General features: G+C 60.3%; 2 protein-coding genes across 18 annotated transcripts in view; both read right to left on the reverse strand.

Annotated features, from left to right (window-relative positions):
- Nucleotides 1-42: 42 nt before the first annotated feature.
- Nucleotides 43-2,969, reverse strand: MDK (midkine). 3 transcript variants are annotated; one of them, XM_041773595.1, is made up of 5 exons: nucleotides 2,755-2,969; nucleotides 1,619-1,695; nucleotides 1,338-1,505; nucleotides 1,058-1,219; nucleotides 43-357 (listed from the first exon to the last, which is right to left on the reverse strand). In XM_041773595.1, exons 2-5 carry the CDS (start codon nucleotides 1,692-1,694, stop codon nucleotides 332-334), a joined length of 432 nt encoding a protein of 143 aa, XP_041629529.1. In that variant the 5' UTR covers nucleotide 1,695; nucleotides 2,755-2,969; the 3' UTR covers nucleotides 43-331. The 3 variants fall into 3 exon arrangements, with proteins under 3 accessions (XP_041629529.1, XP_041629530.1, XP_041629528.1); XM_041773596.1 differs by lacking the exon at nucleotides 2,755-2,969 and adding an exon at nucleotides 2,209-2,536; XM_041773594.1 differs by lacking the exon at nucleotides 2,755-2,969 and adding an exon at nucleotides 1,946-2,106.
- A 148-nt stretch (nucleotides 2,970-3,117) lies between these two features.
- DGKZ (diacylglycerol kinase zeta) overlaps nucleotides 3,118-23,429 on the reverse strand; it is a 40,906-nt gene continuing 20,594 nt past the window's right edge. For 4 of the 15 annotated variants that reach the window (XM_041773583.1, XM_041773585.1, XM_041773590.1 and 1 more), the window contains exons 2-31: nucleotides 14,857-14,965; nucleotides 14,347-14,442; nucleotides 13,964-14,041; nucleotides 12,812-12,868; nucleotides 12,390-12,458; nucleotides 11,447-11,518; nucleotides 11,230-11,346; nucleotides 11,058-11,129; nucleotides 10,746-10,841; nucleotides 10,385-10,467; nucleotides 10,222-10,282; nucleotides 10,029-10,142; nucleotides 9,766-9,906; nucleotides 9,083-9,161; nucleotides 8,850-8,905; nucleotides 8,621-8,683; nucleotides 8,444-8,517; nucleotides 8,246-8,357; nucleotides 7,702-7,901; nucleotides 7,410-7,510; nucleotides 7,220-7,299; nucleotides 7,064-7,136; nucleotides 6,881-6,921; nucleotides 6,287-6,426; nucleotides 5,435-5,466; nucleotides 5,185-5,228; nucleotides 4,594-4,714; nucleotides 4,474-4,507; nucleotides 4,147-4,246; nucleotides 3,118-3,896 (exon numbers count right to left, since the gene is read on the reverse strand). In XM_041773583.1, coding sequence (XP_041629517.1) covers nucleotides 3,780-3,896; nucleotides 4,147-4,246; nucleotides 4,474-4,507; nucleotides 4,594-4,714; nucleotides 5,185-5,228; nucleotides 5,435-5,466; nucleotides 6,287-6,426; nucleotides 6,881-6,921; nucleotides 7,064-7,136; nucleotides 7,220-7,299; nucleotides 7,410-7,510; nucleotides 7,702-7,901; nucleotides 8,246-8,357; nucleotides 8,444-8,517; nucleotides 8,621-8,683; nucleotides 8,850-8,905; nucleotides 9,083-9,161; nucleotides 9,766-9,906; nucleotides 10,029-10,142; nucleotides 10,222-10,282; nucleotides 10,385-10,467; nucleotides 10,746-10,841; nucleotides 11,058-11,129; nucleotides 11,230-11,346; nucleotides 11,447-11,518; nucleotides 12,390-12,458; nucleotides 12,812-12,868; nucleotides 13,964-14,041; nucleotides 14,347-14,442; nucleotides 14,857-14,965 — 2,632 coding nt within the window. In that variant the 3' untranslated portion in view covers nucleotides 3,118-3,779. Of the gene's footprint in view, nucleotides 3,897-4,146; nucleotides 4,247-4,473; nucleotides 4,508-4,593; nucleotides 4,715-5,184; nucleotides 5,229-5,434; nucleotides 5,467-6,286; nucleotides 6,528-6,880; nucleotides 6,922-7,063; nucleotides 7,137-7,219; nucleotides 7,300-7,409; nucleotides 7,511-7,701; nucleotides 7,902-8,245; nucleotides 8,358-8,443; nucleotides 8,518-8,620; nucleotides 8,684-8,849; nucleotides 8,906-9,082; nucleotides 9,162-9,765; nucleotides 9,907-10,028; nucleotides 10,143-10,221; nucleotides 10,283-10,384; nucleotides 10,468-10,745; nucleotides 10,842-11,057; nucleotides 11,130-11,229; nucleotides 11,347-11,446; nucleotides 11,519-12,389; nucleotides 12,459-12,811; nucleotides 12,869-13,963; nucleotides 14,042-14,346; nucleotides 14,443-14,856; nucleotides 14,966-15,291; nucleotides 16,045-20,562; nucleotides 20,686-23,429 lie in introns of those variants that run through there. The other 11 variants (XM_041773584.1, XM_041773589.1, XM_041773586.1 and 8 more) reach the window with 9 other exon arrangements.

Here is a 23,429-nt window from a genome sequence, read left to right on the forward strand (position 1 = left end):
TCCCTGGGTTGGGGCTTTTATATATTAAAGGAAAAGCTTTTATTGGGAAAAACAAAAAACGACGGTTTATTTATTTCTTAGTAATGGCATCTTTGTGGGGAAGAACGAAAGGGGGTACCGGGAATCACATCCCTCTGGGGCAGGAGGCTCAAGCTGTCCACAATCCCCTGTCCCTCCCCATCGGGGACACTTGGGGGTGCTGGTGGAGGAATGAAAGGGAAGAAGCAGGGTATGATTGATAAAGCTAACGAGGAGACAAAAGGCACTGGTAGTTAGATCCTGGGCCTGCGGGAGGGAGGGCCCCGGGCTCCTGGGCATCCAGACCTGGCTGCTAGTCCTTTCCCTTCCCTTTCTTGGCTGTAAAACAAGCAAGAAATAAGGTGTTAGCAGAGTTGGGGTGACCTGGCAGGGACCCGGGTATATACATGGGGGGAAGACTCTGCCCCCTAGTGGCTCTTGCTCAGCGGCCGCCGGTGGGGAGCGCAGCCATGTTGGTGCAGGAGCTGCCCCACGCCGACCTCCGCTTTCGCTGGGCTCCCCAAGCCTCCCGGCTGTGGGCCCCGCAGCCCCGGCCCCCACCTGCTGCCCGGAGCGGTGGGCGGATTCGCCCCTGCCCGGTGGCCTCTCTGGGCTGCTGTGAATCAGGCATGAGCCGAGGGCCGGGGGCAAGTGTGGCCGGGAAGTCCCTCTAATACCAGAAAGGGACCCACGCTGACCCCGCGTTCCCTCGGGCTGCACAGACGACAAAGCCAAGCCCTTCCAGGACAGCTTCCCCCAATCCTAAGCAAGATGCTCCAGCAGAACAGAGCTTGTCTGTACTTCCACTTGGGCCAGAGGCTCTTCTAAGTCCCGAGCACCTTCTGTGGGCCACCCGCACTCCGCCCGTGCTCACCTAAGGGATCGCTACAGACGGGGACACCCGGGGCAAGGTTGTCAAGCCACTGGCCACCGTCCAAAACCTCAGCCTTAACCTTTCCCCTTCCCGGGCGGTGGCAGCGCCCCCGCGCCTCCCCCCACCCCTCCCGCAATGACCTCACACCCTCCCCGCTTCTCTGACCTTTGGCCTTGGCTTTGGTCTTGGGGGTGCAGGGCTTGGTCACGCGGATGGTCTCCTGGCACTGGGCATTGTACCGCGCCTTCTTGAGGGTGCCTTGGCGGGCTTTGGTGCCCGAGCCCCCGTCACACGCCCCCCAGTTCTCAAACTTGTACTTGCAGTCCGCTGGCGGGAGAGCGCCCGGGGTCAGACCTGCGCAGCCCGTGGCTGGAGGCCACGGGCCGCCCAGGCTTCGGGGAGGCTGCGCCCCCCTCTCCTGCCCTCCGCGGGCGCCCCACCTCACCTCCGAACTCCTTCTTCCAGTTGCAAGGCACCCGGCACCGGATGCGCTGGGTCTGGGCCCCGCAGGTCCCCTCGCGGAACCCCACGCCGCAGTCCTTGCTGCTGGGGGTGCAGGGCCCCCAGGTCCACTCGGCGCACTCGCTCCCCGGGCCGCCCTTTCTCACTTTGTCTAGGACGCACGGGGAACGGAGCTCAGACTCACTCGGGGGCGGGCGGCTTCCCGGGGTCCCGGCCGCGCCGCGCGTCTCCAGCCCTCCGGCAAGCCCCCACACCCCAGATCACCTTTCTTTTTGGCCACCGCGGCGGGGAGCGCCAGCAGGGTGAGGAGGGCGAGGAGGAGGAAGCCTCGGAGCTGCATCCTGCGGGGACAGGTCGGGTCAGGGCCCCCGCCCGCCCCCTTCCCCACGGGGGGCCGCGCGCGCCCCTCCCGCCCCCGCCCCCGCCCCCGCCCCACTCCCAGGCCCACGGGCCGCGGCGGCGGCGGGAGGGCTGTGGGGTCGGCCCCTCGCCGCCAGCCGGGGCGCACGGCCCGCACGCGGCCCAGACCCCCAGCCCGCCTCGGGGCGCGGGTCGGCTGGGGCCCGGGGGCGAGGGGCCCCGCGCGCTCACTCGCTCGCTGCCCGCGGTGCTGCGCTCCCTCCCGCGCCGGGCCCGTCCCGCTCCGGCCGCCGCGGCCCCTTTTGTCTCCAGAACCGGTCTGAGCCGGTCACATGGGCCCCCGCCCCCTCCCCGCCCCCGCCCCCCCCGACGAAGGACCCGCCCCGCCCCCTCCCCTCAAACCCGCGCCGCCCCCCGACCCCGGCGTGCCCGCCTCCGCTCCCGCCCCGCGCCCCCGGCGCTTCCAGCCCCGCTTCCCGCCGCGGGTCCCGCACCCCGCTCGCCCCGCCCGGGCCGTGCGCGCTCGGACGACGGGCTCCGCCGGCGCCCCACTCCCGAGCCGGGGTCTCCGGCCCCAGGCCCCCGTCCGGCCCCGGCTGCCCCGGCTGCCCCGGCTGCCCCGGCTGCCCCGGCCCCAGCTGGCCGCCGCCGCCCCTGCCCGCTGCGCGGCGTGGAGGGGGCTCGAGCCCCGGGGTCCGGGTCCGGCGCTCGGCCCGCCAGCACGTCCCAGCCTCGGTGCGGCCCGGCCCCGACGCCTGGGTAACCCCGTCGAGGGCCGGCCCGCCGCGTCCCCGCCGCCGCCCGCCAAGGGGCGCCGCCCCGAGTGTGCCCGGGACGCCCCGCGCAGCGTCCGGGGGCCCCAGAGGAGGCGCTCGGGCTCGGGGGCGGGAGCTGCGGGGAGCGGGGGCGGGAGGGGACCCGGGCCTGGAGCCGGCGAGGCTCGGAGCTGACAAGCGCCGTCTGAGAAGTTCCAGACCCGGCCGCCTCGGCCGCAGCAAGCGCCCACCCCTTCCGACCGGGGGCCTCCGGGGTCGCCTCACCCGAGCCCCGAAACAGCGAGAGCCGCTGAGGCCTGGGGGAGGGGGCTTGCCCTAGGCCGCCGGCCAAGGGGCCGAAGAATCTGGGCCTCGCCCCCCGCCCCACCTCTCTTTCACTTTCATTGTTATCGTCCCTGCGGGAAGCGGGAAGCCAGAGGAAATCAGCTCCTCCCCGGGGCCCCGCCGAGCTAGGCCGCCAGGCCGAGGTCAGGCCCCGGGCAGGCCAGAGACCCTCCCCCAAGCAAGAGCCAGGTCTCCCCCAGAAAAGGGTCTGGGTCCAGGGTAGCCAGTCCCGGGGCCCCCCACCCCCCAACCAGACCCCACTGCTCCTGGAAGACCTCCTCCGCAAGAAAAGAAGAGCAGAAAGGAAAAAAATCCACTTTACTGAGTCACACCCAGCTGTAAACATGTCACCATGAGAGCCCCACTCCAATCCCCAGGCCACACAGTCAGCGGGGATGAAATGACTGGGGTGCAGGGGGTGGGTCACCGGGGTAGGCGCCAAGCAGGGCAGCGGGCAGGCAAATGCAGCAGGCTCTGTGGTTCCGGGAGGAAGCCCCGGGAAGAGTGGGGACAGGGCGAGAGAGAGGGCCCAAGCTGCCAGCACGCTCGGAGCCAGGGCCCTAAGGGACCAGATGGCTTAGGAAGCCTCTTCCCGAAGGCTCCCCACTAGGGCCCCAAACCCTGCTGCCCCCCCACCCCTAAACCCCAGGGAGGGCACCCGCTGCAGGAGGGGGAGGGCTGTCCAGCCCCAGGCCCCCAAAGGCCTGCCCGGCCCAGTCCAGTTTCCTGTTCCCCTGTCAGCCCTGGGTCAGGCTGGGGCCTCAGGGGGGCAGGTGAGGTCCCCCAGCTCCTCAGAGCCCAGCCCTGGGCCCGGGCGGCTCCTCAGGGGGCAGCACGGGGCTCCTTCCCTGGGGCCTGGGTCCCCCCGTGGCAGTCCGACTGGAATGTGGCAGTGCAGTGGGCGATGAGGGGGCTCCTCCTCCAGCTGGCCCTGTCCCTCCTGCTGCCCGGCGCTGGCCTCACAGCTACACGGCCGTCTCTTGGTCCTCCCGCTGGATCATCTGGTAGTGCTGCCGGTTCTCCAGGTAGGCAGCCAGCTCCGTGTCCTGAGCCTTCTCGGCCCGCTGCCGGGGAGTGTCACCCTGGATGAGGGGGGAGCTGCCATCAGTTCAGGGACCTGTTGGCCCCAACATGCTTAGGAGAGGGCAGGGGACCTTCCCTCCAGGTCGCCAGTGAGGAAAGGAAAAGCTTCAAATGACAGCCACCCCCCACCCCAGGCTGAGGCTTCTCAGGGTCTGGACAGCAGTGACTGAAGGACAGCCTGGAAGCTTCCAGTCCTCCGTCGGGAAAGGGCTGCTTTGTGCTGCGTGGACTCCCTGCTGGTCTGCTCACCTGCTGGTCTGTCTTCATGAGAGAGGCCCCAGCCTCCACGATGTAGTGGCAGATGGTGCGCTGGCCCAGGGCTGCCGCCTGGTGCAGACACGTCTCCCCACTGTGGAAAGAGGGGCTGGCCGTGGACCCCCATCCTGTCCTGGGGCCCTCTGGTCTGACCCCAGAGGGCGGTCAGACAGAAGAGGAAGCTCGGGGCCTTTAGGGGCAAGGGCAGGGCGGATGTGGCCTGGAAGGGTTTACAGGCTCTGATCAGCCAAGTGGGAGGGGCTAGATGGGGACAGGGCAGTTTCCAGGGCGACCAGGGTCTGGCCCTGCCCAGATACTCACTTCTCCTCCACAGCATCAAGGATCTCTGGGGGGGCTGGAGGAGAGGGGAGGGGGAGGTCAGAGACACCTGGTGGCCTCCCACCTGGCCCCTGGCCCCGGGGACCCTAGTGGCAAGCTCACCGTGGTCCAGCAGGTAGCGGACCACTTCCTTGCTGCCTGTGCTGACCGCGTGGTGCAGGAGCGTGCGGCTCTGCTCATCCCGGTGCATGAGGTCACCCCCCGCTCGGTGCAGCTCCTGGAGCTGAGGGCAGGAGGCAGAGCAGGGCTGGGGCTCCTCAGGACCACTCTCCCGCCGGCCACAGAAATGTCCCCACCTCGCAGAGGCCGCACGCCTGAGACGAGTGTGCTCGCACACATCATCCTTCCGGGGGACTTTCTGGGCTGCAGGGGAGACACGCTGGGCTTCTCCCATCCCAGGCACCCATGGGTTCCTGGGGAGCACTGGCCACCAAGGCTTTGAGCCCATGGTTCCTCTAGGACTCGCTCCTTTCTGAGCACTAGGGACAAACTGTGCTAGAAAGCCACTGTGAAAGGCCGCTGGGGATGGGACAGGGACAGTCACCATGGAGACCCTACAGAGGGCTGGACAATGACAGATGATGACAGCTTGGAACAGGCTAATTCAGCCCCACCTGGAGGCCCTGCCCCACAGGGCACGCGTCTCAGGGTCTCAGGGTCGCAGTGGGGAGAAGACAGGCCCTGCGCTAGTACCTTACAGAAGTTGTTCCTCTTGGCAGCCTCAATCAGCTCTTCACCTGCACGGAACACCCGCCCATTACGCTCTGGGGCTGAGGCCCGGCCCGGGGCAGCGCACAGACACCTGCCGGGGTGTGGGCCTGCCGGGGTGCGCCTGCCGAGGGCTAGGTGGCGTGACCATGCCAACCTCGGGGCTGTGATTGTGGGAGGGTGTGTGTGGGTCCCCCCGCCCTGCCCAGGACCAGGGAGATGGGAGAGGCCTCACCTTTTGGGGGCACCGCGTCCCCTGGCAGTGACCTACAAGCAGAGCAGGATGAGATGGGACCCAGTGACAGCACAGGCCCAGCCTGTCACCCTCCCTGCCCCAAGCAGGGGGCGCCCTGTGTTCTTTCAACAGTTTATTGAGTGCCTCCTACGTAGCAGGTGCCTAGCAGGTGCCGGGCTAGGTGCTGGCGATACAGCAGGGACAAGACACGGAGAGCTTGCTCTCACGGAGCTTACATTCTAGTCAGAGAGACAGACAAGTCAACAAATAAATAAGGCCTTCTCCAGGTGGGAAAGGTCAAGAAGAACACCAGACAGGGTAGTGGGATCTCACAACTGCAGCCAGGGTTCCTGGGAAGACTTCTCTGGGGAGGAAACCCCTAAGCTGAGGTCTGAGTGGAGCGGGGAGCTCAGTGAGGTACAGGGAAGGGGTTGTGTCTGAGGCAAGGAAAGTGCAGAGGTGGGCACACTTGAGGCCCTGAGGCCTGAAGGCCACGGATGGTGGGCAGTGGGGATGGAGGGGAGGCTGGGGGCCAAGGCTTGGGCTGCAGTGCTCAGATGTGGGGGGCTGGGGGCATGTGCAGTGGACACGAGAGACGGGGAGCCCAGGGCTTTGGCCGGCGCAGCGGGGTGTACGGTGATGCCACTTCCCGGGGGGTGGTCAGCTGGGCTTTGGCCAGGTTTGGTTCTCTGCCAGTGACCCGGCCAGGGAGGGGCCGTGGGGAACTGGCAGCTAGCTGGACACTGGACGTGCGTCTGGTGTCTGTGTCTGGCGCCGCAGGCAGGACTTCAGGAGCTACTGGCTTGTAGGTGGGGTTTCGAGCCAGGGGGCCAGAGGAGAGCCAGGACTCACCGGAGCGTGGGTGAGCAGGGGGAGGTGGGGAGAGGGGAAGTGGGGGTTGGGAGGTCAGGCCGGGCAGATGCCCCCAGCAGCTCTGGGTCCAAGATATAAATCTCGTCCTGTGCAATCTCGGTCACGTAGTTGAGGTGTTCCTGTGGGTGGGGAGGTCAGGGGCCGAGAGTCAGGACCCCCCAGGGTAGCCGACGACGGTGGGGGCGTGGATGCAGCAAGGCCAGCAGACCCGGAAAAGCCTCTGCAGGGAGCATGAACACGGGAAGCCAGGGGAGGGGGCCTGGCCAGTCTCCTCCTTGCCTTCCTAGCTCCTTCCTGCAGCTAAGCCTTTACCCAGGTCACCTGGCACCTGTGTCTTCCTGGGTGGTAGCCATGTTCCACAGCCCTCGTACCCACCCAGCCAGTCTCTCCTGGGCATGTCAGTTCCCTTCTCCCGTGAGCAGCCTGCTTCCACCCTGTCCGTGAGTAGGAGCGGGTGTGCAGGCACTACACAGTGTGACAACGGGTAAGCCCATGTGTGGAAGTGCAGGCCGAAGGGATGGGGTCCCCGGGTGGCCTGGAACTAGCGGTGGATGGACAATGGCGAGTGCTTACCTGGGCCCGGTCGATCCTGTAGAAGCGGCTGGCAGTGGTGGCTGTGGGGGAGGCAGAAAGCTGTTGGAGAGTGCAGGGGGCCTTACCCAGGCCCGGGTACCCTGCTGCCCAACCAGGAGCCCTGTGGGAGAGCGCAGGACACAGCCTAGGACTGCCAGGAGCTGGTCCTTCAGGGCCACTCACCATCTAGGAAGCACCACTTGGGGGACAATTTCTGGCAGGTGGGGGACTTGGCTCCAGCACCTTCGGGCTCCTGCTGAGAGAAGTCAAGGCCGGGAGTTGGCAGAGAAAAGACCAGAGCAGGCAGACACATGCAGGGGAGGCTCCCGGCCCCCTCACCTGCTGGAGCCTCTCGATGTGGGCACGGCAGAGCTCTAGGTCGCTGTCTCCCGGGACCACCACAGTGCCCAGTGGCACGGCTGGAGGACAGAGCAGGCCATCAGCGGCTGGCCGTGCCCCCCTGGCCTGTCCTCAGGGCACCTAGCAGGGCACCTAGCTCCTTGCCACCCCCACCCTGCCTGCCACTCACAGGCCTCCTTGAGCTGCTCCTTGTCGTAATGCAGGGCCTCGTAGTCGTGCATGCTGACTCGGCTCACCTGGATCCGCAGCTGCTCAGGCACGGGCTGCTGGCTGAGGTGCAGGCGGTGAGAGAGCACTCAGGATGGGTCCTCGGCAAGGCACCAGACCAAGGGGCCCTGCCCAGTCTCCCCGAGGCAGAGGGGCTGTTGGCCCTCTTTCCAGCTGGGGAAACCGAGGCTCGAGGGAGGGGCAGAGTCTGGCCTCAGGCCCCAGGGCACCTGGTGGCTGGGAGGGGAACATACTCGCTATGCAGGGGGGCGGCACTCCGCCGCTTGGCCTTCTGCACCATGGTGGCCTGGTTGCGCAGGGCGATACGGATGCGGGAGGCTGTGAGCTTGCAGGGCTCGCCATCCACCTGCACTGGGATGGCCTTGGACGTAGTGAGCACCACCTCACGGCACTGTGTCAACCGCTCGCCGTGCCCACCCACCTGCAGTGCTGCCTGTGGGCCGGGAAGGCTCAGGTCAGGAGCCCGGGCAGGGAGTAGTGGGGCCCCAAGCTCTGTTCCCCCCAAGGATGCTTTGGCCAGGGAACACAGGGACAGTGACCCCCCCCCCAGACTGAGAGCAGAAGGAGGACAAGACCCCAGTTGGGGGGGGGGGTAGTGAGAGCCTGATCAGAGGAGGGAGGGAGGGCAAGACCCCAGGCAGGGAGAGGAGCATGAATTCTCCCATCTTGGCCAGTGAGGGGAAGTTTGGTGATTTCCCACCCTCCACCCAATCCTTCCTCCTGGTCACTGTGGGGACAGAGCCAGAGTCCAGGCAATTTCCATGCTGGCCCACTCACCAGGGACGTCATGGTAAAGCCAATGACCTCGAGGTAGCCATCATCATGCCGCTGGGGCTCAAAGTCATGGTGCTCCCCAGGGTGGCCCCAGGGCATGGTGCCTGCGCAGTACCTGGAGGGGAAGGCAACACAAGGGCCTTCAGAGGACCATCTCACAGGATGGAGGCCTCTGGGCACACAGAGCCCTCCCCTGCTCACCTGGGGATATTCAGGAAAACAATGCACTGGGGTTTCAGGTCCTGAATCTTGGGGGTCAGGTCAGTTCCGTCACACTGGAGGCAGGAACAGGGGTGAGTGTAAGGTATATACCCGCGCCAAGGCGGCCTCCCTCCCCACTGGGCCCACCCACTCTGCCTGCCAGCTTGGCCCACTTACCACCACTCGGATGTGCTTGGCCAAGTCCTTGGAGCTGCCCATCAGGAAGTCGGAGAAGGCTGTCTGTGGGAGATAGAGGGCGTCACCATCTGGTGACAGGGACTTTCTCTCACTGTTGCCCGGCAGGGGCCTTGTGGCCTGGCAGACACAGGTGCGCAGGCGGCATGGGCGGTAGACTAGTGGATGTGGAGCGGGGTGGTGGGCTGTTGCTGGCACACCCCAGACTCACCCCGGCATAGAACATCTTATTCCGAAAGCGGCTGTTGAATTTCTCCGGATTGGCCTCTGGGTGGCGACAAGAAATGGGACAATCAGTCATTCTGATCCCGCTGGGGCTCTTCCGGGATAGGGTGGGGAGCGAGGGCTGGGCACTGCTGGGGGCAAGTTCTGACCCTCTCGGAGACCCTCCTGTGTCCTTCCCTCCCCAGACTCCCAATGCTTTCTCAGCAACTAGTTGCCAACCTCGAGACTCATGAAACTCCAGGGTGACGTGGGCATCAAAGCCCAGGCTGAAGTAGTTGTTGAAGACATCCAGGGGCAGCTGCAAAAAGGTCAAGGGCCCAGCGTGAGGGCTGGGCCTCACAGCCACCACCCTGCTCTGGCCTCCTGCAGGCCAGAGGTCACCAGGCTGGCTCAGCCCGTGCATTTTTGAAAGCCTTTTCCATGGTTAATAGGATCCACCAGAAAGCTCTTCCGCTAGCCCTCAGCCTGCCTCAGGCTCTGCCCTCAGGCTCCCAGTTCCCTTGGGGACTCTTCCAAGCACCCCAGATGTAAAACAACCTGGGCCCTGCTGGCACTCTCTTCCCTGGCTTTCCAGCCCCGCCGACACTTCTTCCCGAAGTGCCATATTCTGTAGGCTCTTCCCGAAGTGCCATATTCTGTAGTGAGGACACGGAACTTTGTTTCATTGCCGCTTAAAATGGTACCTGGCATGCGGTAGATATTCAGTAAATATTTGCCAAGCGGCTGATAACTGCTAGCTTACGGGGTACCATTATTACCGTCATACGGGATAAGCTCAAAGTCAGGAGAAATGAAGAGATTTGTCCAAAACCCCAAAACCGGCAAGTGGGAAGGAGGGCTTCAGACCAGGGCTCTGGGGGTTGCCCCCCCCCACTCCCTCACCCCCTGCCCTGGTGACCTACCCGGTCAGTGGCACCCTCGTCCCGCTCCTCAGGTCCCGCATCGGGATTGGGCTCAGCACGGAGGTCCCAGCGGTCTAGCTGTACCACATTCCCCTCCTCCACATGTGACAGGATCTTGGAGACAGGCTCATCCGTGTAACCCTGGTCAGACAGGCGGGAACTGAGCCTGGCGGGGTGGTGGAGGTGAGGGCGAGGAGGGGAGGAGAGGCCTCCCTAGCCGCACAGCCCCTGCTCTAGCCCCCTCCCTGCCGGTGGGCTCTTACCCCACCCCAGTTGAGGGTACGGGCCAAGTCATTGCCAGTGCCCAGGGGCAGGATGGCGACGGGCGGTGGTGGCTTTAGGCGCAGCTGGTCCAGAGTGGAGAGGATCCAGCCGACCTGGAGGGGGCAGGGCAGGAGAGGCCGGGTCAGCTGAGCGGGGCCCAGACTTGGGCCCCGGAGAAGCAGCAGGACTCACCGTGCCATCACCTCCACACGCCAGGATCCGCAGGTTGTGCACTTTGCGGTACATCTCCAGCCTGGAATCAGAGGACAGGAAGGGCGTCAGGGTCCGTGTGCCCCACCCTCTGTGCACGGCAAGCCCTCGCCACTGTCCCTGCAGAGCCCTAGCAAGTACTTACGCCTCCTTGGGCCCGCCCTGGCTCAGGTCAAAGACTTGGCGGGGGTTGAGATACCACAGGAAGGACTGGATGATCTTAGCGCCCTGTGGGGGACAGGGCAGGGGTCAGTTGAGGCCAGTGGACTGAGGTGGGGAGACGTCCACGAGGACCCAAGGATGGGGCTGTGGGAACCAGGCCCAGCAGGGGGCGAGGGGTGGAGACCAACTCCGACTTCCTCAGAATCTCTGGGCAAGAGGGATGGGGCAGGAGCCTGCAATGGACCTGGGAGCAGTAGTTGGGGAGGAGCGGGGAGGGGTGCGGAGCCTGAACCACCCCCTCCCAACCCCCAAGGCTCTCAGCAGAGAGGGCAGGCTGTGAGTACCTGGTTGCCTCCACTCTTGGGGTTCACAAACACCAGCAGGGGCTTCATGAGGGGTGACGGGGTGGGCCTGATGATGAAGGGTCTCCAGCGGCCCTCCTTGGAGATGGAGAGACTATGAGGCTCCAGCCTGTCTTGGCAGACCTCGCCCCTGTTCTCAGCGGCGGCCCCTCCCATAACCACCTCCAGGGCAGACCTCAAGGTGGGCCTGGCCACAGTCTCCTACCTTACTCAGGGGCCCAGAGCCTGGCACTTGGAGGAACAGGCCCCTCTTTCCTGTTCCCCTCCCTCTGTCTGTCCGGCCCCAGGACTAACCTCTGGCCCTTTCTTGCTCGATTTCCTCTTGAAGGATGCTCTCTTTTTCTTCTTGCTTGCCTTGAGGGTATTCTGCAAGGAAAGCCGGGGTGTTGGTGACAAGGAAGGTGGGCTGGGGCGGCTGGCAGAGCCCGAGCGTGGGGGTGGTATCACAGCTGCGGGCAGGACTCACCTGGGGCCTGCGGGCACGGAGGATCCAGGTGGGCGGGATGACCACAGCAGCGTGGACACCCAGGGAGCACGGCTCCTCTATCTGCTGCAGCATGAAGCAGGACACCTTGCTGTGGTACTAGAGAATAGGGGGCGCAGGTGAGCTGAGGCCTCAGCTGTTGGGGGGGGCAGGGACACACCCAGAGCAGCCAGGGAAGGGAGGGGCGAGCACCACTCACCGCTTGCTTGCACCAGGAGCAACTGATGGCCACAATCTCCTTGCTGTGGAAGGTGAACTTCTGCTGGAAGCCCTAGGGTAGGGAGCGGGCAGTGAGTGGTTGGGGCCCCAGGGAGACTGAGCACATTTTTTTTTTTTTCACATTAAAAAAAAAAAATCTGTAAGATAAGCCCCTGGAGCCGGGTGGCCTGCAACTCTACAAGGTTAACCTGAAGTTAACCGCGAGGCGCTGGGTGCACATACCCAATCTGCTGCAAAGGGTCCACAACTGACTCCTGCCAGCTCAGATGCCCTCCTTCCTGAGCCCATACCCCAAGGCCCCCTGGTATATGCTTCGAGGCATTTATCACATTCATTCCCTTGTTCATCCCACAACATTGATCAAGGGCCTGCCGTGTGCCGGACACTGTGCTCGGGACTGAGAATGAACAGAGGAAAGAGACAGGGCCCCAAGACCTTCTAGAACCTATGCTTCCTGAGGGATACAAACCAGAAGCACACAAGGAACAAGTGACCACCACACCGTGCACTGCACTCGGGGAAGACCGCCCACAGTGTGTCTTCAGGCCACACTCTCCTGCAGGAAGGGCAGAGGCCTCACTACCTAGCCCCGAGTTCAGCACCCAACAGGTGCTCAACAAATGTCCTCAGTGACCAAACAAGTAAGTCTATGAAATTCTCAGAAGGCTCAGCCACGACTTCGAGGCAGTCCAGATACACTGAACCAAAGGTAACTTTCTTCCCTGCTCTCCTGCTCCATCTAGAGACCTGAGTGTTTGGAGCTGACTGGGCACCTCAGCCAGGGTGGGAGTGAGCCCCAGGACTCTGCACTCAGGAGACAGTGTCAGTGACGGGCAGACTGGATGCTCGGCCTGAGGCTTGGGGGCTGCGGGGTCCAGGCCCAGGGGCAGCAGGCTGGCCAACCACCCTGGGCAGAGCCTCACCTTCCCACAGTGCCGACACTTGCCATCCTGACGTCGTCTGTGTACCCAGTGGTGCCGCACGAAGGTTGGCTGGGGAAGGAGAGTATCACTGGAGTGAGGAGTGGGAGAGGCACAAGCCTGAAGCATGGCCTGACCCTCCATATATTAATGGGAGGCGTGGGGCCGCAGCAAGTTCTCCACAGAAGTGTGTGTGAGGTGAGAGGGGTTGGAGAGCGAGGAGGCCCAAGAGGCAGGCAGTGTGCCTCACCCGTTCTGCAGGCAGGGCCAGGCCTTCCCCCACTGAGACCCTCTCAGAGCCTCAGCCCTGCATGTCCCTGAGCCCCAGAGCGGCTGGGTCCCCTGGTGGCACTCTACAGACACCGTGGAGAAGCCCACTCGGGAAACTCAATGCCTCCTTACCCATAACTACCCTAGGCACTTACCTCACGGATGTTCCTGGAGCCTGATTCACGGAAGGATGGTTTACAGCGGAAATTTATCTGTGAAACATTGCAATGACCACCCAACTGTTAGAACCTCCTTTCAGGCAGTCAGGCATCTATCCACCTTCTCTAAGAAAGTGTCATTCGGAGTCATCTTCACAAGGTAGTGATAGCCCCAAAGCCTCCTGGGAACCCTCAGAATATGAGACACCTCTTCTCAGAAGCCCTCCTGTTTCCCCGCCTCCTCTCCACTAGCCAGAAGGGCTCTTCCTTCCTCTGTTAGTATCCTGGGATGGGGGACACTGGGAGTTTTGCGTCCACCTCCCCGCCTCTTCCCATATTTCCCCTTGCCCTCCAGTGCTCCCAACCTAGGCACGGGAAGGCACCCTGATCCTTGCTTGCAGACTCGCGCGGTCTGATCCCTGGAGACCATGAGCTCATTTGTGGAAACTGGTCTGATTTCCACCTTGGGCTCTATAATGCCTGGGGCTACGTTTGTTTCTCTTTTCCCAACTGTCTTTGCTCCAGCCTTAGCTGGAGCACCCAAGTTGCCAAGGGAAGCCTCACTCTCTGAGTTAAGGGCTGGGGCAAGTGGCCCAGGTTACCCTTGCTCACGCTGGTCCTAGTCTTACAGGCTTTCCCATGTGCTGATGGGTTTCTGCTGCCTGGGGAGCCCTCCCACCCTCTGCCTGGACCTGCCTACCCAGGGTTCCCCCAACTTCACTCTAGAAGCACAGGGCCCAGACGTGGCACCAGCTATAGACACACTATGGACAACAGTCCTTAGGGAAAGGTCTCTAGAGCAGCAGCATATAGGGGACAGAGCCAAGCTTCGGCAAGACAATGGCCCCTTCTAAATGCTAACTTAGGTGCAAATAAAATGGTGTTTTGGCCGTCACTTATTTATTTATCCCACCGAATAACAGTCAGTGAGCACCACTCTGTGCCAGGATTGTTCTGGGCAGCGGGGACAGGGGAGCTTATGGGGGGAGACAGGATTCAAAGGCAGACATTTCAGCCCCAAGGTCTTTGGCTCTTCACCACACAATGCTTGTAATGTGAATATGTGTGCAGAGATACACACGTGCGTGTACTAAAATGACTTCAGCACTCAATAGGGAGGAGCAGGAAAGGATGAGGACCCATACTCACCTTCTCTAGCTGCTCGATACAGGGGGTGTGCACCACGATCTTGCAGGCTGCACACTTTCTCCGGGACACTGACTTCTGCTGCAGAAAACAAAGAGAGGGCCCTGAGGCACCAGGTAACTCCCTCCAGGATGCTGCCCCAGGCAGAAAGAGAAATCCTTACATCTGCCCCAGCACAGCCGGGAATTCTGTGTTCACTGGGAATTCCCAGTCCTGGCGTCAGAAAGAACACAGCCCCCATTCCCTCTGCCATCCTCAGGCAGCCCACAGCAGGGGTGTCAAGTGAGAGTCTTCCCATCTTCCCTTGTCAGGCCTGCAGGTCTGTCCATAGGCTTCTAGACTCGCTCCACCAGCAGGGGGCAGCATGCCACCCAGAGCTCACTCACCAGCATCTTAGCTACACAGTACTGCTCCCCAACATAGCAGAAGTCCCCCGACACGTTGGTCTCGAACCAGATGTGTTCCCCATACGTCGCGGATTCCTAGACCATGAGATGAGCATGCTCAGAGCAACCTGCTACCCAGCACGTCAGTCCCTGCCCTGCCAACTCACCTCTCCCCCAAGACAAACCAGCCACCACAATCTACTTTGCTCTATCCTGTTTCCCCACTGTCCCCATTTTTTTTTGAAGATTTAAAAAATTTTTAAGTAATCTCTACACCCAACATGGGGTTTGAACTTAGAATCCCTAAGATCAAGAGCTGCAAGCTCTACCAACTGAGCCAGCCAGGTGCTCCTCCCACTCTCCCCGCTCTTGAGGGCTTGGCTCAAACCGGGCTACCCCAGGAGGTCTGCCCTGACCCTAAAGGCCCATGGGCTCCTCCCGCAGCAGCCCCTCAAGCCCAGCAGGGGCTGGTACCCACCTGTCCCTCCCTCCCAGCACCCTGCCACTCACACTCCAGTCCACAGTGCTCCGGATCTGCCGCTCTGGCTCACTGCACAGGGCCCCGGGAGTGGGAGGAGGGGGTGCCAGGTGCTGGAGGCCCGACTTGGTGATGGCTTTCCTACAGAAAAGGAGATCACTGAGGCCAGCTGAGCACCTGGTAACTCTACTTCCTTCCCCTCGTGTTACCTGTGATCTCTGCCCTCACCGTGACCTCAACCCCTGGCCAAGGCAGGGACTACAACACCCGTGCCATGGCAGCCTAGGACCCTAAGCAGGAGACTCAGCCCTCCTCATTGCCCTTGGAGGGTGCGCTGGCCTCCAGGCACTATCCAGAGCTATTCCCAAGAAGGGGGCCCTCAGGCCGGGTAGAGCCTCGAGGTCCCTCATCCAGGCCAGCCTCCGCGGGGTCTGCACACCTGCCCTGCCGGCCGCAGCTATACCTACGCAAGCAGGGCACTCCAGGTCTGGGGTCCCGCCGACTTGCGCCGTAGGGCTACCTGTCGCCTGCGGGACAGCGGGCGCACGCGGGCAGGCAGCAGAGCGCCAGCTGCGGTGCCTGAGGCTCTTCGGCCCCCAGGGCCGGGGTGTGGGCCTGGGGCCCACTGCTGGCTGAGGCGTCGATAGTAACCGTGCAGGCCCCAGAGGGCACAGTCATACACCACGTCAGCAGGGAGCAGGTGGGAGGAGGCTCGGCGCCGCCGGCGCAGGCAGCCAGGCACAGGTAGGAGGGTGCCCCGGTGCAAGGAGGGGCCCGGTCTCCTGGCGCCCAGCTGGGTGGCACTCAATGGCGCAACTGTCACGTCCTCCCGAGATGCCTCCTCCTCCTCATTCATGCCTATGAGCCCAGCCAACAGCAAGGGTGTGTTGAGAAGCTGCGCCCCAACAGTGGCAGGCTGTGCGGTGGGCACCTCATTCACGACGAAGCGGGGGTTGCAGGCAGGGGGTGCGGTGCTGGAGCGCCGGCGGCTGGCACCCCGGGCCCCCACCCCGCAGCTCAGGAGGCAGCCCTGGAGCTGTGCACTGGAGCGGCGCCGCTGTGCCAGCAAGGAGGAGGCCTGTCCAGCAGGGGAGCGGCGCCGGGCCTTGCCTGTGGGCAGCCCCACGCTGCTGGGCCGCCGCTGCCCCTCCCCGGGGCCTGGCTCCTTCCGCTGGAAGCGTCTCCTAAAGAAGGTCTCCATGCCAGGGGCAGGTGGAGGGCTGTTGGGCAGAGACCGGGAGCATCAGGACCTGGGCCAGGCTCTGGCCCATCCTATGCTCCGGAGCCCAGTCACGGCCTCTGCCCTTTGAACAGAGAAGGGACACAGGGAGGAAGGAGGAGGGGTCCACGGCCTCTGACCTCCATAAACAGGTCGTTTGAGGGTACCACGGAATCCTCAGGGGGGCCCACAGGCACCACTGTTGGAAGCACTACCTCTCTCCCCAGTTATACTCTCTGCTGCCCCAAGAGTAACGAGTATAAGGGGCTTCCAGCCACCCATGTGGCTCCCCTGTCCAGGCACCATAAACCACAAAGCCCTGGCCTTTGACTCCCTTGCCTGAAGCTGATGGAAAAGAAAAAAAAAAGGAAACTGGAAGCCCACCGTCCTGGGTTCCAGTGTACAGTTGGCTTCTACAGACTGAGGGGCCAAGGAGAAGCCTTTTTCCCTGCCCTCTCATTGGGCCTTTTTTTAGCTACCAACTGAGAGCAGGTTAGGTTTAGGTGTCCCCTCCTGGGACATGGCACAAAGTAAGCTATGGTAATAAAAGGAGGCTCTCTGAAAGGAAATTCAGTCCAGATAAGACCTCTAGATTCAGCCCCAAACCATGGGGTCAGGCAGAGATTGGGCACCAGACAAGGGGAGGATCTGACTTAGGGATCAAAGGGCTCTGGTGACCAATGCCCTCAGACTGGGGGAGTTATACAGGGAGAGAGCCACCCCAGTCCTCACCCATGGGGACTCTACATGGGAAGCTATGAGAGGCCTGAGCCAAGAGGAAAGCCTTCAGGTGTGTTCTGGGTGTGCATCTCTATCTCTGAGGGGCTAAAAGCAGGCCCTTTCCTGATGTTAGACTGCTCTGTCTCACCTTTCTGGAGACACCGAGGACGGATCTCCCATGTGTGCAAGTACCAGGTGATGGGTGAGGTCTGAAAAGCCTTCCAGCCCTGCTGCCAAGGGAGCCTGTGAACTGTACTGTGTCCTAGGGACCAATGCTAGAAGCTCCAACTCTATACCCAGAGTTCCCTCCTGTGGGGAGGCAGAAGCCAGGGGGACTATCCTTACTCAAACCACCCTCCCTTGACCCGTTCTTAGCCTCCTTCGCCAGCTCATCTACTCCTGGCTGCCCCTTCTTACAGGCTGCTGGGATTACTGTACCCTCACTTCTTCCAAACAGTGGGGGAAGGGCAGGAAGCCAGGTATACTTGGGGCAGGGGTAGGGAGGATGCCTCCAGAATGCCCAGGGCCTGTATCCCACCATCAAGTGATCTCTTGGGCCCTGGCAGCCACAGAGAGGTCCAAGTCACAGCCATGGGACATCTGCCTGGGGCAAGAGACATATGGCCACCTGCTAAGGGCCTAGAGGAAGTCAGGCATAGTGGGTGGGAGCCCTGGACAAACGGTGGTGGACGCAGGGCTTGAGGACCCAGGCCCACAGCTACGTGCCGACTGCCTGTTTCTCCCATCACCCACTCACTCACTCTTTAATCTGCTACTACCCTGTGAGTCCAGGCAAGCAATGCCAGGCTGAAGCCCTGGATGGGTACAGAGGTATTTAGGGAGAGGCACATAGGGCCAAGGCGTCTGAGCTCCTGTGACCAGGGAACAACGGAGGCAGTGTGCCTGGGGAACCAGTGTTCAAGACTGCCTGGCTCTTCTTGGTCTCTGCCTGTTACAGTCCCTCCTCCAACAGGGAGAAGGGCAGGAGTTAAGCTCTGAGGGCAAGTGAACAGGCGTGGGCAGAGAGCTCTTGGCTAGCTATGAAAATCACTATCACCAGAGCTAACGTTTATTGAGTGCCCTCCATGGGCCAGGCACTCTGCTAAGCCCTTTATAAACACACGTTATCATTTTATAAACCAGAGCAACATGAAAAAATAGGCCCTGCATCATGCCATGTTCCTGACGGGAAGCTGGGACACAAGGAGGTAAGCTGCCTGAAGTCCACAGCTAGCCAATGGGGAGCCGATGACGGAACGCAAGTCTGCGTGAAGGCAAAGTTTGTACTCTAGAAGCTCAGCGGAGAGTAAGATCTTTCTTTTTGGGCAATGGGGCTGAGACTCAGGTGGGCCGGGGCAGGAAGGGGAGCCTTGATAAGAGCAATAATGGCCGCTGAACTGCTTGAACACCTACAATGGACAAGGCCCTAAGCAAGTACTTTAATTTATCATCTCACTTGATCCCCACCACAAGCCTGTGAGGCACGCAGGATCAGTGGCTCCACTACAGAGATGAGGCTTGAACAGGTGCAGTACATGCCCCACGTCACAAGGTAGCTTGGTGGCAGGACTGGGACCTGAACCCAGGCCCGCCTGACTCTGGTCTACTCTGTACCCAGGAAAAGAAGCCTGAAGGCCCAGCTGCTCACTGCTGCCTGGGCACTGGCTTGCCAGCACTCCCCCAGGGTGTCAGCTTTCCCCGCCCGTCTGGTCAGGCTGCCCTGTGACAGCTGCCCAGCCTGGAGGAGATTAGTCACCCGGACACACCGCCTGATGCTAGTGTCACCCAGAAAACAAAAGGCCACAGTAAGTAGGGGGGAGGTGCTGCAGGCACTCTGTGAGCAGCGATGAGGTCTGGGGTAGTGGCCAGGGCCCAGACCCACACTGATGAGTGGGGCCAGGAGGCAGGGGCCGCCTCACAACAGGGCGGCAGCTTACGGGTGCTTCCATAGGGCTCCAGCCCACATGCTGCCGGGGAGCCCCAAGTCCAACCGTCCAGGAGTCTCATCAGCTGCCTGGCGGTGCAGTCACTTTGATTGGAGAGCAAAGCAGGCTAGGCCAGGCCACTGTCGTGCGACCAAGTGCAAAGCCGTCCCCGCATGGGCCTCAGTCATCTTGTTTGTCCAAGGAGACTGCGAGACTGGCTGAGCTGATATTTTATGACAAGTTGTCCTGCACAGCACCCATGCCTCTATGTTCCCAATGCCTCCTCCCCCCAGGCCCTATGCTTCCTGCTCCTCTGGTCTCCATAGAAACCTCTGTCCTCTGGTCAGCCTGATTCCAGACTTCCTATCTCTGGGGAGGCTTCTCCTGGGTCCTTTGAGAAGCCCCACTTGGCCTCAGGCGTGTCCCAGCCTTTCCCCACAGCACAGCTCTAAGCAGCAGTGTCTTCTCGATTCGTGCTCTGCCATCTATCTTCAGCATACTACACACTACATGTAAAGGTCACTGGAGGAGACCCCACAGGATTCTGACACCAATAGCACAGCAAAATGGCTGCCTCTGAGCCTTCTGTGGGGAACCCGAGGGAAGCTTGTCACACCCAAAGGGAACAGGATGGGAAAGGATTCAAGGGTTCCAGCTGGCTGTTGAGAGCCTGGGGAAGACAAAGAATGCTATAGGAGGGACACACATCCGGCCATGTGCCCTTGATGAACAGCAGCGAGTGTGGCTACGGGCAGCTGCCAGTGGGTGAGCGGGTGTCAACGACCCAGCTTTGTTGGCTACTGGCTCGAGAGAACCAGACTCCCAGCCTCCCAGCCCAGACTATCTCCCTCCCTATGTTAGTTTCAAGTGGAAAAGCCCTAGGGCTTTGGAATCCTCCCATTGCTTTCCCGGTTGGATCAACTAACCTTTCTGATCCTCAACTTTCTCATCGGCAAAATGGGGTGATACTACCCAGTTGAGAAGGTTGACATAAGGGAGGTTCTGATGAGATGATGGTATAAAGTACTTGATGATACCTGGCAGAGGGTAGGGGCATGGCAGAGCCAACACCCACAGCAGACACAAGGGTGTGTGGATCGTGCCATCTCCTGGGGTTTTTGTCTCTGCCTGTGGTGGGAGTGGGAACCCAGAAAGGGAAGCAGGAGTCCCTGGGGTAGCCACCACCCACCACATGAAGAACAGAGTCTGGCAGCGAGAGCCACCTGGGTACCTGCTCATACAGTAAGAAATGCCCTCTGCCCCTCATAGCAGGCCTGGCCCCCAGAGGTGCCTGCACAGGACACCCCATGGGATCTGGCCAGGGTTCTCATCCCCCCTTGTGAGCAGGGCCCCATGTGCCCATCTCCTCAGGGAGGCTGGGAATGGTGCATAGTGGCCCCAGAGTGAGGGTCTGGAGAGGCCTCCCCAGGGGCTACTGGTCAGAAGCCACCTCTGGGTGCTCTGCTCCCACAGCCCAAAGGTCAGAGGGAAGGAGGTGGAGACAGTGTGGAGGCAGGCCTGGGGGGGGGTGCGGTGCTGGTGAGACAGGGTCCAGGCTCTCCCGAGGTCTTTACTTGCTAAGAGAAGCCTGCCCCAAACAAAACAAAACAAACGCGCAGCAGGGAGCAGGTGAGCCAGGGTTGCATAGGAAAGGCAGCCGGCCTGCAGGCCAGTAATGTTGACCTCAACAGGGTCTGGATGGGGCAGGAGCCTAGCCTACCCCTTCCCTTCCCTTTTCCATCAGCTTCAGAGCCTCATCCGGGAATGGTGGTGCCTGGGCCCACCATGATCCGTTCCTCCCCAGACCCACCCAGACAGATACAGGAAGGAGGAAGCAGAAGGCAAGGAAGGGTTGGGGGGTAGTCCCCTTTGACCTGATCTGGAAGGCAGGGTGGCGGGCAGGAGGTGGGCGAACGGGTGGGGCCTGGGGTCCCTGTGGGCAGGTAGCCCCAGTTCTGCCTCCAGCTCCAGGCTGCCGGCCTCTGGCGGAGCAAGTCCTAGTTTGGAGAGTGAGCGGAGCTGCTGTGGCTGCTCCCCTGCCCCCTCCCCCTCGCCACCCTCCTCCCCCCAGCCTGAGACAGCCGTTATGAAAATAACCCGATTGGTAACCAACTGCACTTCCTCTCCCAGCGGCAGCTCCAGGCCCTGCAGCAAGCAGGCGGCCGGTGGGCGGGCGGGCACACGCGTACCAGTCCTGCCTCTTGGCTTCTCTTCCCAAAGTCCCCAGAGCCAGCCTGAGCAATAGCCCAGTAGCCTCCCCTCCACCTGGCACCCAGTAGAGCCACACGGCCCCTGCCTTGGCTCCCAGAGAAGGTCTGGGGAGGTAGAAGTGGGGGGTGGATTGCACCCTTTCTGGCCATCGAATGTCCTCTCCTACCCACTGGACAGGTGTTCTGGGGTTGGGGGAAAGCGTCTGAGACAGCTAAGCACTGGCTCCCATCAAAGTAACCACAAAAACAAATATCTGTTGAGTCTTTCACAACTTACAAAGCACTTTTTCACAAGCATTATCACACGGAAGGCTTATAATTCTCCTGCACGGGTGGCATTACCGTCCCAGCTAAACCACAAGCAGCTGAGACTCGTGGAGGCTTGTGGCTGTCCGAGCCCAGAAGTGGCTGAGCTGGGACTATCCAGCCTGGGTCTCCTCACCCTGCCAAGAAAGGTCTGTCAGAGCTGCCCTGGCTTGTGTCCCAGAGAGGTCAGCCCATGTCACACCCATCCTGTCCAGAATGCCACCCCCTTCCCTCCAGCTTACACTGCTGGCTCTCCAGGGTCGTGTGGTAGCTCTCAAACTCCCAGGGCCCCTTTACACTCTTAAAAATTACTGAAGATCCCAAAAGGTTTTGTTTACGGGGGTCAGAACTATTAATATTTACCATATTACAAATTAAAACCAAGAAATTTAAAAAATATTAACTCATCTAAAAACAAACTCATTCATGTTAACATACAAACATACTTTTATTTTTTAAAAAAAGCTGTATTTAAAAAAAAAAAAAAAAAAGCTGTATTTCCTAAAAAAAAAAATTAGGTAGAAGAGTGGCATTGTTTTAATTTTTGCAAATCTCTTTAATTTCTGGTTTAATAGAAGACAGCTGGATTCTCCTATCTGCCTCTGCAGTCAATCTGTTGTGATATGTTGTTTTGGTTGAGTATGTGAAGAAAATTCTGCCACACATTGACATGTAGTTAGAAGAAGAAGAAGAGTATTTTAATAGCCTTTTCAGGCAATTATGGATGTTCTTCTTTGCTACTTCATCAAAATGTGACAAGTGGTAGTTTCTTAAAGGTTAGCGGTTATATGGAATCTGAAACCATATTAATGAACTTTTCACTCGTCTATCTTGCATTGTGAATTTTGTAATACCAAGCATTGGAAAATATATTTTACTGAGTTATGCAGATCTTCCAAACTTGACACATTTCCTTATATAAAATCAAGAAGTCATACTTGCTAACGTCGCTACTGGTCTCACCAGAAAAGTCTTCCAGTCCTGGGAAGCTGTCAGGCTCTAGACAGTGCATACGAGGTTTTCAAAATTCTAATTTTTGCCTTTCAAAGGCTCAAATTTTATCATCAGCAACAAATACTGATACTGGTTTTGAAGTGACAAGCTCACTTCATTCATTTTTGAGAAAATGTCTGCCAAATACCCAACTCTGAAGAGTTTTGTCTGCCAGGTGTTCTTTCAAGTTAAAATGGTGTTCCTTAAAAAAAGTAACTAGTACAGCTTGCAACTCAGCAGCAAGACTGCTTTTCTTTCTTTCTTTTTTTTTTTTTTTAAGAGTTTATTTATTCATGAGAGACACGGAGAGAGAAAGAGAGGCAGAGACACAGGCAGAGGGAGAAGCAGGCTCCATGCAGGGAGCCCAACGTGGGACTCGATCCTGGGCCTCCAGGATCACGCCCCAGGCTGGACGCGGCGCTAAACCACTGAGCCACCAGGGCTGCCCAAGACTGCTTTTCAAGACAACCATCACAGTCTGTAAAACTGCCTTGACTTAGATTTCACATTTCTTCATACAGAATACTTAAAAAGATGTATACTCGAGGGTCTGGGCTTTATAAAATTAATACTTTTTACTGCATTTTGTTGTGGTGTGTGTGAAGAATACCACGGCTTCTAGTTCGTGTTGGGGCCGCTGCCTTGGTTCGTGTCAGAGGGCCAGCTGCTCCACACCACCACTGCCTCTGCACGGTCACTACAAACACTGCTAACACGGTGAAAAGGGCGTGAACCAGGGCGGCTCTGAAAGTATTATTACGCCAATAGTTCTGACCACACTAATTCTCTGAAAGGGCACCTCCAGGACCACACTTTGGGAACCACTAGCTCAGAATGAATTCCAAAACCTCCGGCCTGGCAAATGTGGCTTCTGCAGTGTGGCACTAACCCAGCCTCCTCAGCCCAGACACAAACCCCTGAGCTCTAACCAAGCCATCCTATTCTCTGTGCCCCAATGTGGCCTTGCCCAAGCCCACTACTGTGTCCCTGCATACAGCATCCCTTCTGCCTGGAATACTGGCTGCTTCCCAGCTCGTATCAAAACCCCACCTGCTCACAGCTGCCCCAACCAAGAATTCACCATTCTCACTAGTAACCTCACATCACTCATTTGGTCACATCACTCATTTTGGTTTCTCTGCCGCTGGACCCCTGGAAGTCCTAATTCTTTCAAATGCACATATCTTGTTCCTCCCATCCACCTACCCACCAGGCCACAAGCTCCCGGGAAC

This window comes from Vulpes lagopus, chromosome 11 (assembly GCF_018345385.1).
Source record: "Vulpes lagopus strain Blue_001 chromosome 11, ASM1834538v1, whole genome shotgun sequence".
NCBI lineage: Eukaryota > Metazoa > Chordata > Mammalia > Carnivora > Canidae > Vulpes > Vulpes lagopus.